The 15,044-nt window shown below is 44.1% G+C and overlaps 1 protein-coding gene across 1 annotated transcript in view; it reads left to right on the top strand.

The window, feature by feature from the left end:
- Nucleotides 1–15,044, top strand: part of ARHGEF3 (Rho guanine nucleotide exchange factor 3) — a 301,504-nt gene that overhangs the window by 30,534 nt on the left and 255,926 nt on the right. The window contains exon 2 of the mRNA XM_077776708.1: nucleotides 6,657–6,749. Coding sequence (XP_077632834.1) covers nucleotides 6,688–6,749 — 62 coding nt within the window. The 5' untranslated portion in view covers nucleotides 6,657–6,687. The remainder of the gene's footprint in view (nucleotides 1–6,656; nucleotides 6,750–15,044) is intronic.

Raw genomic sequence — 15,044 nt, forward strand, 5'->3', positions numbered from 1 at the left:
TCTCCCTATTCTGATAAAAGCCTGGAGGACAAACTCTGACTATTTTTACTGATAAATGTTTATAAAGCCCCCTGAATGCCAGGCATGATGCAGAGCAAGGAATATGCAGAGCTTTTGCAAATCTCTCCAGAGACTCTGCCTTCTTTAGAGATCTGAGGCTAAAAAAATCTTATTTGGTGAAGAGTCTTGGTTTGTTATTTATGTACTGGGGAGGTTATTTTTTCCTTGATATATATGTGGGGGGGGGGGTCAAGCATGTCACAGTGGTGTTTATTAAACATCAATATTATGCCTAACCCTGGCGTTGGGGTGGGCATTAGAGAAGCAGAATGGGGTCTATGTCAAAAGCATGGGCTCTGGAATCAGATTGCATGGGTTCAAATCCCATCCTTCCTGTGATGAGCTTTTGGACCTTCAGCAAGTTAGTCAGTCTTTCTGTGCCTCAGTTTCCTCTTATTCAAAAGAGGGATATTCAAATCAGGAGACTACAGATGCTGGCGAGGATGTGGAGAAATGGGCACCCTCCTACACTGTTGGTGGGAATGTAAACTGGTACAGCCCCTCTGGAAAACAGTGTGGAGGTTCCTCAAAAAATTAACAAGAGAACTCCCCCTATGACCCAGCAATAGCACTACTAGGAATTTACTGAAGGGATACAGGAGTGCTGATGCATAGGGGCACATGTACCCCAATGTTCATAGCAGCACTCTCAACAATAGCCAAGACATGGAAAGAGCCTAAGTGTCCATCAATTGACGAATTGATCAAGAAGATGTGGTTCATCTATACAATAGAATACTACATGGCAATGAGAAAGAATGAAATCTGGCCATGTGTAGCGGATGGACCTTGAGGGTGTTATGCTGAGCAAAATAAGTGAGGCAGAGAAGGACAGATACCATATGTTTGCACATATAAGTGAATTAGGAGGAACTTAAAGGAGGATCATGGGGGAGAAGAAGGGGAAAAATAGCTGGGGAGAGGGAGAGAGGCAAACCATGAGAGACTCTTAAATGCTGAGAAAAAACTGAGGGCTGATGGGGGTAGGGGAGAGGGGGTGATGGGCATGGAGGAGGGCACTTGTGGAGATGAGCATTGGGTGTTATATGGAAACCAACTTGATAATAAACTATTTAAGAAAAAAAAAAGAAAAAAAAACAAGAGGGATATTTATAGCACCCACTTCACTGGGTGGGAGAGGAAAGGGTGCATGTGAAGCACTGAATGTGATGTGAAGTAGGTGCTCAACAAAGGCCATTAATATTGGTAGTAGTTCTTAGCATAAGAAGTTCACATACAATAAAAATTGAATGTACAAGACTTGATTTCTCTTGAGTTTGCAGTCTTTTGTGGGGAGATTAGATTAAGGCACTTGATCCTAATAACAGTTTTTTGACAATAGCAATTAAGTCCAAATTTTATTGTTTGTATTGCAAGTCCTACAGAAGCTGGGGGGAATGCCTGAGAGGTGACGGGGCTCCCCATGGTAATGTCAGATGGGTGAAGGAGTGAGGAGAGACAGAGGAAGGACCATGTGGCAGGTGTCAGGGAAACATTCCAGCCAGTCTGGTGGGCAGTGATTGCCAGGGTAGGGAGTGTTCAGGGGGCCAGCTGAGATCTGCTTCATCCAGAGGTAAAATGACATGTCCCTGTGGAGTGGAAATGGGATGAGAAAGGCAGAGAAGCTACAGTTTCTCTTTCTCCTACTCTTTCTTAGTTATAAATGCCTTTATTGTATTTTCATAACCATTGACCTGAAATTGTAGGATGCAAATTGTAGGATGCGTTGCTATGTAAATTGATAGAAAGCCAAATTTGCAGCTACCTTATTTGCTGAGAGGTTTACTGAGAACTTGGGTGGGGTGGGGGGAAACTTTAAATAGGCACAATTAGTTGTTATAAAATTCTCTAAACATTATTAAGGCATAACATGCCTGCAGAAAAAGGTATAGATCACAAATCATAACTGTAGCTTGACAGATTGTCACAAACTGAACACACCTGTGTAAGTAGCACCTAGATTAAGAAACAGAACCGTTGCCAGCACCCCAGAAGCCCCCTTATGCCCTCTTCTGCGGATCCCCCACTACCACCACGATCCTGACTGCTGACAGCTTGGGTTAGATTTACCTGGTTCTGGGATTTCTGCAGACAGACTCATATGGCAGACACTCTTGTGTTTGGGGCCTTGGGCTCAACATCTTCTCGTGAAGAGCCATCCTTGTTGCTACAAGTAGTTGTAGCTCATCTGTTCTCCTTGCTGTGGATGACCACCATTTATTTCATTCATTCTACTGCTGAGGAGCATGGGCATCACTTCTGGTTTGGGGCTTGAAGTGGGCCCCTTGAAAGATGTCCATGACTTAATCCCTGGTCACAGGTACCATTCACTGGTAATAACTAAGTTACCCTATATGGCAAAGGGACTTAGCAAGTGTAAGTCAAGGGTCATGACATAGGGATGATCCTGAATTATTTGGGTGGGACCAGTGTAAAAGGATACTTATAAGACAGAAACAGGAAAGTCCACCTCAGAGAATGAGATGTGAAAATGGAAGCAGAGATGAGGGGAGAGATTTGAAGATGCTACATTTCTGGCTCTGAAATGGAGGAAGGGGCCATGAACTGAGGAATGCAGGTGGTTTCCAGAAGGTGGAAAAGGCAAGAGAGTGGATTGCCCTCTAGAGCTTCCAGAAGGAATATAGCCCTGCTGACCCATTTTAGACCCATTTTCTTTTTTTTTTTTTTAAATATTTTTATTTATTTCTAGGATGGAGAGAGAGAGCGTGAACAGGGGAGGGTCAGAGAGAGAGGGAGATACAGACTCCGAAACAGGCTCCAGGCTCTGAGCTGGCAGTCAGCACAGAGCCTGACGCGGGGCTCGAACCCACAAACTGTGAGATCATGACCTAAGCGAAAGTCGGACGCTTAACCGACTAAGCCACCCAGGTGCCCCAAGACCCATTTTCTTACATCCAGAACTATGAGATGATAAATTTGTGTTCCTCTATGCCACTAAGTTTGTGGTAATTTGTTACAACAGCAATAGGAAACTAATAGAAGGCTGTTATACATAATGCTACTGAGAATATTCTAGAAAACATCTGTTGGTGCTCATATGTACCCAGGAGCAAATGCAAGGATTGCCTCAGTCCTCAAAGGTGGTTGGACCCATTTGTGCTCCCACCACCAGCAGGAGTGAGAATTCTGGTTGCTTTACATCCTCACCAACACTTGGTGCTTCCTGGGAAGAGAGGTTTTCCAGTGAAGAATTAGCGGGACTTGGGGTCCCAGGGATATACCTGGGCTTGCAGGGTGTTGGTGCTGGTCAATGTTGATCCAGCCAGCTCAGGAGAGGGATGAGGAAGTGGTGGTGCCTGAGTTTCTAGCTGGGAAGAAGTAGAATTTGTTTTCCATGGAAGTGACTTGGATGGGAAATACTGAATAACTTTAAGTGAATATAGAACTTTCCAGGAGTGCCTGGCTGGCTCAGTCAGAAGAGCATGTGAGTCTTAATCTCAGGGTCATGGGTTTGAACCCCACGTTGGGTGTAGAAGTTACTTAAAAATAATAACTATTAAAAACTAAATGTAGAGCCTTCTAGCTTAAGAGTTAGAACACCACTTATCTTTGTAACTTTTTGATTAACCAAGGTGAGTGGGGTGTCATGTGGTGGCAGAAAGCCTGTGCGCATCAGCCAGCTGCTCAGAGTTTGAAAACTGCTTTCATGTAAGCCCTGTGACTTTAGGCCACAACCTCTCAGAGCTCTAGTTTTGCCATCTAAAAAATGGGCATGGTCCTACCTTTCCTGTGGGGCCACGGATGGATGAGAAGACTCTGAGCCCTGAGTTTACTGCCTGCACACAGGTGCTGAATCAAAGGTAGCTGCGGTTATTAGGGACAGTGGTATTAAGCATATAAATTCCTTTTATAGAAGTTGGCATCCCTGGGTTCAGAGTGTTCAGGGGGCTGAGTGGCTGTCTTGAGGGGGGGTGTGAGACTATCACACCCTTGGTTGGCATCCAGGATGGGAGGGTTCAGGCTCATGCTCCACACTTCTAGGGCTTTATAGAGACACTCTCTCCCCACAGCCCCCACTTTTTGAAACTGCTTTTGAAGTGATTCATTCATCATTTGTTCATTCATTCATTCATTCATTCATTCATTCATTCTTTCATTCAGCTGTTAATGAACTTTATTATGCACATTATCATACACTGTTTAGGGGCGCAGACTCCCAGATCAAATGCTTGGTTCAAGTCTCAATTTTACTATTTGCTGTCTGTATGGCATTTGTCCAAATCTTAATTTCTTTGTGCCCAGTTTCTGATTTGTTAAGTGGGGCAGTATCTGCCTCCTAGGGCTGATATGAGAAATCGATGAAATAATTCAAGACAGTGCCTGGACTTGGGCACCCCTCAGTGCTGGGGTAGAGTTGGGTGCTCCCCAGTCTCTGCCCCTAGCCACAGGCAGAAGGGTGGTGGTTTATCAGTGGTTGTCTACAGAATGCTTTCTCCAGTACCAGGAGGGAAAACCTGAAACTCTGACCCAGAGCTAGCTCATGGTCCCTTTGAGGGCAGGCTCTGACCTCTCACAGCTGCTTGGGAAATGTGGCTTTGAAGAGAGCTGGCATAATTTGGGGATGTAGATGTTAAACACCCTTGCAGCGGTTACTGTGCTGTGGAATGGCTCATACGCTGAGTAGACATGGCTTTCAGGCTGAGCTGAGATGGACTGAGGTGTTCACAGCTGCAGAGGCGACTCTGCTGTGGGCTCCTTGTTTTCTCCCCTCTCCCTTCATGGTGGGGATAATGGGCATGTGGCGGTCCCTCTCCATCTCCAGCCCATGTCTCACTACCCTTCCATCTCTTCCCATTCCAAGATCCACATCTTCCCTCTTGCCTTATTCTGGGCCCCTCTGTAATGTACATGCCTTAGCTGATGAAGTTAGCTCTGATGGAAGCCAGAGCAGTGGTCCCAGACAAGGATCCAGATGCTAAAAATATCTTCTGGTGTGCTCTTTGCAAGCTAAATAAAAGAGCAGTATTGGAGACTGTGGCTTCTCCCCCACACTAACTCTTTCTTAACGCCTTGGGGTGTAGGAGTCCAAGGTATCCAGCCCTGCTCACCTGGATCTGAGGGTTTATCCTAATAGTTTTTTAAAGATTTTTTTTAAGATTTTATTTTTAAGTAATCTCTACACCCAGTGTGAGGCTCACACTTATAACCCTGAGATCAAGAGTTGCACATTCCACCGACCGAATCAGCTAAGCTCCCCGCTAATGGTGCTTTGATCTGGGAAAAGGCCAGACTCACGGTGCGGCAGATGGAGGAGGGTGGGTGGGATATTTGGCCAAGCAGATTTGTTGCTCAAGAGTCAAAACAGCTGATGCACCAGCATGGAAGATCACAGAAGATCACAGATGTCCAAATTACCTTGAATCCTAGGAGGCACCACGTTGGAGACCAATACACCATTTTTCAATGTGGTTTGTGCAGCCAGTTCTTCTAGTGTTGAAACTGATGACCATTTCTTTCTTTGGCTGACGCCAAATGAAGCAGCTGGTTTGTGTTCAGGCCATGCTGAAGAAATAGAATCCGCCTTAGTGCGAAAGCCACCCAAGTGGTGAGGAATGCAGTACCTGAGGCTAGAGATGGAACTTCAGCATCCTATCTCGGACTCACCTGGGGCCATGCTCAGTGGGCAGAAGAGTGAGTGGGCAGAATCTTCCACCGATCAGAATGTTCTCTCTCTGTCTCACCCCTGTGTCTCTCTTAGTCTCTGTTGCTTTTAAGAACATAGACTCGAATCCTTAAATGTGGGTATCATGTTCATTGGGATATTTTACCACTCCAAGTGGTCATTCTGTGAAGCAAAGCTCACAACTCACACTTGTGGATTCCCGTGTTCCTAATTCTGCACCAGGTACCCTGCTCTTGACAGTCTTCACACTAGAAGGTATTACATGCTCACTAACGTCTCTTTATCCATCTAACACTGATTAAGTACTACTTAAATTATATGTGGTTTTACCAAAATTGTGACAAAAATAGTCTGGCTGCATGTGTCTCCATAGACATAGCATGTTGTAAGCTCCAAATAACCAAACCTGCCCTCAGAAGGGCCCCAAAGGGAATATTTACTCATAGTGCCAACTGGGATAAGAGTTAACTAGCCATAAAAATAGGATCAAATAAAACAGTGACTTTAAAAAAAAAGAAATTTCTCTCTAGTGGTTAGAAGGTGAGAGAGTAGCCATGCTTCATGCAGTCAATTACAAGCCCAGGTAACTTCTGTCTTGTCACTCTGTTATTTCCAAATGCATCGTCATCATCTGCACAGTTAGAGCTGAGTTAGCCAGTGGGAGTCAGTGGGAAAGGTGGATAAGGCATGCTCATGTCTTAAGACCTATATGGGGAAATGGCACCCTTCCTCTCTGATTCCATTGGGAACTCAATGCCACACTTACCTGCAAGGATGCTAGGAAGTGGAGTCCCTGATAAAACTCTAATCTATGGAAGAAAGGGAGAATGGATTTTAATGAACACCCAGCAGCCTTTGACATATTCCCTTCATATGTATTTAATGCAATTCTCAGTGTATTTATAACATAAATTCATCCAAGTTCTAAACATCGGTTGTTTTGTTTTTTCAGAAAGAAGACCTGGGCAGGCCATGCTGTGTCTATGGACAGTCCCACAGAAATGAATCAGTGTGTCTTCAGAGGGATGGAAGAAAACAAAGAAAGGTAAAAATATCTTTAAAAATGAAGATTTAAAAAATTCTCACGGGCACCAATTAAATGCAAAATAGGCCTTTATCTAAGTCTGTCTAAGTCAGTGGAGGCCATCAAGAATTGGAGATAGCAAAAGTTCACATGTCTCCTTTACATGTCTCCAATTTCTGACACCAGAGGAGGATACCTTTGTTAAGTATGAAGGGATTTTTCTAAGACTTAGAAGTAAGAGTTGATATAAATAGAACTAATGAAGTATAGAATTAAATACTTGATTCTGAGAACTATGGACACTTGCTCAGATGAGCTATGTCTGTATGTGTACATGACCAGTCCTGGAGAGGAGGAAAAGACTGCCCCTTGGTTCTTGGCAGCTATGTCTTTCTCTCTTGCTACCTCCTCTTTTTCTCCTTAAAAATAAATGCATTTAATTTTATTTTAATGCCCAAGAGATGCATAGATACATTTTTTCCTAGTTAAAAATAGGTGACACACCCTCCCCAATTTCATTGCCAGCCTCCCCACCCCACACCTGCCTTTCCCAGAAGTACCTACTGTGACCTCCTTTTGTACATTTCCTTCCAGAACTTTTTCTAGTGCCTATATATGCTTATATATGCAGAAAAAGTCATTCTTTCCTTTCTTCCTTTTTTCTTCCTTCCTTCCTTCCTTCCTTCCTTCCTTCCTCCCTCCCTCCCTCCCTTCCTTTCTTCCTTCCTTCCTTCTTCTCTTTTCTTTTTTGATATAGTTTGTCAAACTATGCGTGTTGGTCTATTTTGTAACTTTTTAAAAAAATTCAACAATATGTATTAAAATGTTTTCCAGATGATATATGAAAATCTACTTTGTTTTTTGGTTTTGGTTTTGGTTTTTTGAGAGGAGGATAGAGCACACACACACAAGCAGGGGAGGAGTAGAGGGAAAAGGAGAGAGAGAACCCCAAGCGAGCTCCACGTCCAGTACAGAGCCCAACACGGGGCTTGATCCCAACATTGTGAGATCATGGCCTGACCTGAAATCAAGAGTTGGATGCTCAACTCACTGAGCTACCCAGGTGCCCCTACCTTGTTTTTATCTGTCATGAAATGAATAGTGTATTCATGGTATAAGAATCCCACTGTTTATTGAGCCATGTTCCTGTGAGTGGTGGGTAGGTGGTTTCCATTGTTGGCCCTTATATCAGTGTTGGGGGCCACTTTCTGGTACGTGTCTCCCACACGTATGGGCAGATACTTCTCTTAGGTTACTGAGGAGGAGAGTTGTTGTGCCATCCTGTGTATACACTTAAGATCTTACTAAAGATTCCCAAGTCATTCCCTAAAGACCATTTGGCGATAGGGTGCCAGATTTCCTATTTGCCTGCCCTCCCGCTGCACCTCAGCTCTTCATGCTCCTTTGTTTTTGCTGGTCTGTTGGGTGAACAATGGTATCTCACCTGGGCTTGTTTTTTGGTTTTTTTTAAACAGCACATTGAGCATATTTATCATTGAGGGTAAATCTGCTTTATTAGGATAAATACACCCCTGAGCTGTGGAGGGAGATGTGTCACTAGCCCCCATAAACTCGATCAGTCACCCTACTCTAAAATTGTAAGTTTAGGGGTGCCTGGGTGGCTCAGTTGGTTAAGCATCTGACTTTGGCTCAAGTCATGATCTCAAAGTTTGTGAGTTTGCGCCCCATGTCAGGCTCTGTGCTGACAGCTCACAGCCTGGAGCCTGCTTTGGAGTCTATGTCTCCCTCTCTCTTTCTGCTCCTCCTCCTCTCACTCTCTCTCTCAAAAATAAATAAACATTGAAAAACATTACAAAATAAATAAATACATAAAATTTTAAGTTTAGATCTCATCCTAAAAGCAGGCAGTGTGCAATTCCAGAGGCCTTCCTGAGGCCCTTATCCCATTATGTTTCAGAGACATGCAAATTTAGACCTGGAAGATCCTTGGCTCCTTATTACCATTCCTTGCTTCTTCATCAATAGTTTTAAGCCATCAGGCCTAGGATGATGGTGTTATTGTTCGAGTTCACACAGAGAAGCCTCCATCTCAGGTCTCTGGGTCTGGCTCTGGCTCTTTATAGCCTCTCATGTCATTATTAGAACACTGGTCACACTTGTTTCAAAAATTGAGCTTATTAGCATATAATGCTTTGAAGAACACTTGCCCATTGATCAATCGATTATTCATTCAGTGGGCATTTATTGAATACTACCTGTGCACCTGAGACAAAAAGATGAGTTGTTAGAGAATTCAGAGTTGGGGGTGGGAGCAGAAGGCAGTTGTACACACGATGAGGTTAAGTAGAAAACTGGTTCTTCACTGGTCGGTGGGGATGATAATAGTGTCATCTGCCCTGGTTTGCTGGGGCATGTCCTGAGTTAATTATAGTAAAGTACCTGGCATATAGTAAGCACCCAATAAAGGTGGCTGTTTTCATTTTTGTTGTTTATTTTTTTAAATTTCTTTCTAATATTTATTTATTGTTCTTTGAGAGAGAGAGAGAGAGGGACAGAGAGAGACAGAGCATGAGTAGAGGAGGGTCAGAGAGAGAGGGAGGCACAGAATCTGAAGCAGGCCCTAGGCTCTGAGCTGTCAGCACAGAACCCAATGCAGGCCTCCAACTCAGGAACCACGATATCAGGACCTGAGCCAAAGTCAGATGCTTAACCAACTGAGCCACCCAGGTGCCGCTTTGTTGTTTATTTTTATTCTTATATAGGGTGAGAAACCTAGGAGGCTTTTTCTAATCAGGAGATTGATAGGACCAGACTTGCATTGTAGAAATGATAATCAGCCGACACTTTTTTTCATCCTAAATGTGTTCATCATTTAGTTCATCATTCACTAAAATGTGAATTCCACAGGGCCAGATCTTCCCTTTTACCCAGTATGTGGCACACAGTAGGTGCCCACTAGTATTTCTGGACTGATGAGTGAATGGGATGGAATAGTGACAATGGGGTAGGCCACTGGTCCCTGAGGTGAGGTGCAGTGACAAAGCCGGCCAGAGAGAAGGACCTCAGTTCTTCTGGGGCCACCCCCACTTTCCTGAGGAGAGATGCTCCAGGCCCTGCAGACCACACTTCCTTCTGCGGGAACATAGTTTTTGCTCCTGCGCTTTGTGGACATTCTGTCGTTTCAGCCCAGTGACTTTATTGAGGAGACTTCGTCCCACTGCCTTTACTGACTGAGCAACCTTGAGTCCTCACTTCTAGCTCTAGGTGCTAACTCACTAGAACACAGGATTTCTAGAAGATTAAGCCCCTGGGGAGTTCAGTTTTCTGCTGCCATCAGTGACTGTGCCTTAATTTCCTCAGCTGTGCAGCAATGGAGTTAGGTAAGTGGGATTTCTGATGTTCAAAGAGGAAAATTTTGAGGGGAGAGGTCCTTACTCTTCTTGTAAATCCTTCCTATAAATGGACCTTTGGGGAAATGGGTGGCTGGATAAGATTTAACCCATGCTGGAGAAATGGAAAGGTTTAAGTTCATTCGTTTGTTCATTCATTCATTCATTCAGTCAGTCAGTCAGTCAGTCAATATCCCTTTGGGATGTTGCTGTACGGGAAAATGCTCAGATAAGGAATTCCTAACTCTCAGATTGGACAATTGCATGTCTCTATGAAGATAAAGATCTCCTCTGGCTCACTCATTTATTTCAGTGTCTTGAGCACCTGCTTTGTGCCAGCTCTGCTCGACTTTACTTTCCTGGAAGGCTGGCCTTGCCTGGTGCAGGGACACCCACATCCAGCTCAGGGCCCAGTACACAGTGAGCGGCTTCAGTGGACTGAACTGGCTAGAAAACAGTAATTTTTAGATGGTGACATGAAGGGCTAAATCCAACATAGATTTGCCTGAATGGTGTTCTGTTTCATGCTCAAGGTGACTGACGGTCACATGCGTAAGAGCCCTCACCTATAGACAGCTTGGTTTTGTTGCTTGTTGTTAGTTGTTCTCTTGGTCCCTTATCAGCTTCCATCTTGTCCTTAGGCTGGAGCTGTTTTGGTCACTGATTTTTATTAGCTCTTTGTTCACTGCCCACAGGGCTGTGTGGGGGCCTGCTCTACCTCCTCCACCCTCTAGAAATTCAGCTGCTGACCTTGAGAAGCTGGAAATCCAGCAAAAGGGAGGGTATAACTTCTGACCTGAGGCTCTAGCCTTATCTCTTGGACTTACAAGCCTGGTGACCTTGGACAAGGGGCTTCACCTCTCCAAGTTGTCTTCTTAGACGTCCCCTCAAGTATCCTATAGTTTGCTCATTAGAATATGATTTTCTCCAAAAATCAGTAGGCTTTGCAGGAAAAAACGGGGCTTGCTGCCAAACTTATTTGGATATTGCTGACTTAAGCGCACATAAATGTGGCCTTTCTCGCCAGGCCCACCAGAGCCAGTGTGCATGGAGGGGCCTCTCAGGAGAGGGCAGAGTGTGCAGCCTTCCTCATCTGCTGTTGCATAGATCACACTGGATATGCTGGGTTGGAAAATCTTGAAGCTTCCTCCCAGAGCTTCAGTGATGTGCCCAGGGCAGAAAGGCAAAGTAACCAACAACAAAGATGTTGGATTTTGAATGGTTTAGCATTTGGGGTTTTTTTTTTTTTCCATTAATAACTTTATTTTTATGGAGCGCCTGAATGGCTCAATCAGTTAAACATCTGACTTCGCCCCAGATGATGATCTCACAGTTTGTGGGTTTGAGCCCTGCATCAGGCTCTGTGCTGACAGCTTGGAGCCTGGAGCCTGCTTCAGATTCTGTGTGTGTGTGTCTCTCTCTCTGCCCCTTCCCCACTTATGCTCTGTCTCTCTTGCTCTCTGAAAAATAAACATTAAAAAAATTTTTTTAAAAGAACTTTTTTTAAATTTTAGTTTTTGAGAGAGTGAGTGTGTGCACCGACTAGACAGGGAGGGGCAGAGAGGGGACAGAGGATCTGAAGCAGACTCTGAGCTGACAGCAGAGAGCCGGATGTAAGGCTTGGACCCATGAACCAAACTGGGAGATCATGACCTGGGCCCACCAAGCCCCTCCATTAGAAACTTTGTAATAGTATATAGATATAGTGTCTGTATAGTATATAGTATAATAGTATAGTAGACAAGGTGGAACAAATCTTCCAACCCCTGTTATAAGTCTGCTGGTGATTGAATTGAGAGTAAGCAGGAGGGTCAGGCATCTACATGAAGGTTTTCATTCAGGCAGAAACTCTCACTCTCATGCAAAGAGCATTAGATGCAAGTTAAAAAAAAATATTGGGCTAGCACTCTATTCTGGCTGTGTGACCTTGAGTGTGTCTCTTTACTTTTCATATTCCTCTCTGACTTGAAAGAAAGAGTTTGGTTGGTGAGTTTCCTTTCAAGCCTAAAATTTTCCACATATTGTTTAAAACAACTATAAGTCCCATGAGAGCAGATGGGGGTCTGTGTGTCTTCTTCTCACTGATTTCTCTGAGCAGTGTTGGGATGTAAGCATTTGTTGAACAAATGTGAAAGCAGAATAGGCCCTTTATTCCACTCATTGGCATAACCCCGCAGACAGCTTACTCAGCTATTGTTGAAGTAATTTAGTGAGTACATGTGATCTTATTTGAGACACAAGAAGACCCCTTGAGGGAGATGATGTTATTTGACTGATGAGGAACTGAGATTTTGAGAAGTGAAGGGCTGGACTATGGTCCTCTAGCAAGGAATGAAAGAGCCAAGTCCTGAACCTTAAGTTCTGTGTTGTGTTTTTTCACCAAATCAAGTCCTTATCTATCCTTGTCCTGATCAAGGGTGGTGAACTGGGTTTGGAGAGCTGGGGAGGCCACGGATGGTGGTGTGTAGCCTTAATGGAAATTATCAAGAATTATCAAGATACATTTATGAGGTGCTGGTTTTGTTTGGGGTGTTCTGCTAGGGTGCGGATGGGGAGAGTCTCAAGGCTTTTGTTCTCTAGGTAGGAGGAGAGATGGGAACTCGGGGTAAGGCTTTCCCAAGGGCTGCTGCTGGGACTGTAGCTGCATGTGGCTTTGTCCCACCTGTGTGCAGTATTGTGTGTGCTGTGTGGAGTCTCAGCAGCAGCCACCATCTTTTTCAAGGACACGTATTGATGGAGGCTCGCTTTGCCAGGCACTGTGCTGGACTCAGGGATATACCTCTGACCAGGACAGGCAGGAGCCACATAACATCTAACAGTGCCCCTTCCACACCTGGAGAAGTTTATTTTATTTTATTTTTATATGTTTACTTATTTTTGAGAGAGAGAGAGCAAGGGAAGGGCATAGAGAGGGAGACACAGAATCTGAAGCAGACCCCAGGCTCTGAGCTGTCAAGCAGAGAGCCTGACATGGAGCTCGACCTCACAGACTGTGACATCATGACCTGAGCCAAAGTCTGTTTCTTAACCAACTGAGCCACCCAGGTGCCCCCACTGGAGCATTTTGTAGTTTAGTTTAGGTTTTATAAGGGCAGAGAACTAACAGGCAGCAGAAACAAGAGTGCAAGAAGGAATGTGTTTTAGAAAAATTACTTTTCTTGTTTTGTTTTGTTTTCTGTATGTAGGAAAGCTATTGATTAATAGTTTCTTTTATTAATGTTGACGAATACTGTAAAATTGTCCTACTGATTCTAATAGACTTTTTAGATATTATTACTTTTGTGTGTGTGAGAAGGAATTTTTCCAGGCACATAATCACATCTTCTGCAAGTTAATTGAATTTTGCTTCCTCCTCCTTCCCAATTGGTAAAACTTTGTTTATTGATCTAATTAGATTGGCAAATGCTTCCTGAGTAATGTTAAACAGTGGTTATATCCGAGGTCATTTTTACCTTACACTGACATCAGTGGAGTGCTGGGTCTCAGTCTGAGCTGTATATTTCTTAAGGAAGTTTTTCTCTATTTCTGTTTTATTAAGAGATTTTGTTAAAAAGTCAGGAATAAATGTTGAAAATTCAACAAGACTGGCATCTAAAGAGACAGGTGAGTTTTTCCTTTTGATTCTCTTAATGAGGTAAATAGTACTGATAGATTTTCTAATATTCACCCATCTTTGCATTCCCAGAGCCAGCCACATGTGGTTGGACTCTGTATCTCTTTTAATAAAAAAGTATTTCAAGGAGCACCTGGGTGGCTCAGTTGGTTAAGCATCTGACTCTTGGTTTCAGCTCAGGTTATGATCTCACGGTTTGCACTGACAGCGTGGAGCTTGCTTGGGATTCTCTTTCTCTTTCTCTGTCTGCCCCCTCCCCCCGCCTCAAAACAAACAAACTTAAATAAAAGTATTTCAAGCTACTTGCCATCATTTGAATTATTGCTCTGTGAAGATGCCGTTGGTTTCTCCTATGGCTTAGAATAACACCAACAGAATAGCTAAGGGGAGTTTTATATAATTGGCTCCATATATCACAGGGACTGAGCAAAATACACATTGCCTCTGGTTTGCAGATGAGGAAACAAAGTTTTAAGTACCTGCCCCAATGTCACAGGTAACTAACTATACGGCTCAGACTTAAACCTGTCTTTGACAGTCTCAAGGGAGAAAGCATTTTCACCACCCCATCTACTTCTCATATGATTGGGACCCTCATCTTACCTCCGCTCTGCAGACAGGAGCTTAGGACCCCTTACAGAGTGGTGTGGGGTTGGAGGGTGCTGCTGTAGCTGCCCCAGGGGTGGGGCTGAGCTTCAGGCAGCATGGTCCATTGAGGTGCAGAGGGTGGGCATTTTAATCTGGGGAGCCCATCAGCATGTCCTAATTCCTGGTGGTCTCCTTCTCATAGGGTGGCTCCAATGACAAGGGGAACTACCAGAAGGTTGTTAGGGGAGGTAGTGATGATCCTGGCCCAGTTGTTGACATTTTCCAAGTCCTAGTTTGCCATCTGTGAAAGGTGGATAACAGTAGTAGTTAGGTCATAAAGTTGATGTGGAGGATCAGTGTGGTAAGGAATGCCTTGTTCGGTTACTCAGCACCTAGACAACACCAAGCACATGGGTTTAGTCTGGTTTCGGTCCATAAAGCATTCTCCCACCAACCTCAGGACCAAGGAAGAGCTGTCAGGACACAGGCCCTCTGCTTTCCTGTGACTATCCCTAATGTATGTTGATTTCTCCAAGAAACCAGCCAGCAATTAATTTGAGTATCTTTCATGTGCTCAGTGCTCCATCAGGCATCCTGGGGAGATACAGGCATCCTGGAGAGATAACAGTCAGATGTGCACCTTGCTTACAGTATAGAAGGAGAGATGAATAAGTAATAGGACACAAGAAGGGCATGAGGAGGGGCCTAGCAGGATCTGGCACATAGTGAGTACTTGGAAAATGTCTGGAAACACTCAAACCAGAG

The sequence above is a fragment of the Crocuta crocuta genome, unplaced genomic scaffold (genome assembly GCF_008692635.1).
Source record: "Crocuta crocuta isolate KB4526 unplaced genomic scaffold, BGI_CrCroc_1.0 scaffold87, whole genome shotgun sequence".
Lineage (NCBI taxonomy): Eukaryota > Metazoa > Chordata > Mammalia > Carnivora > Hyaenidae > Crocuta > Crocuta crocuta.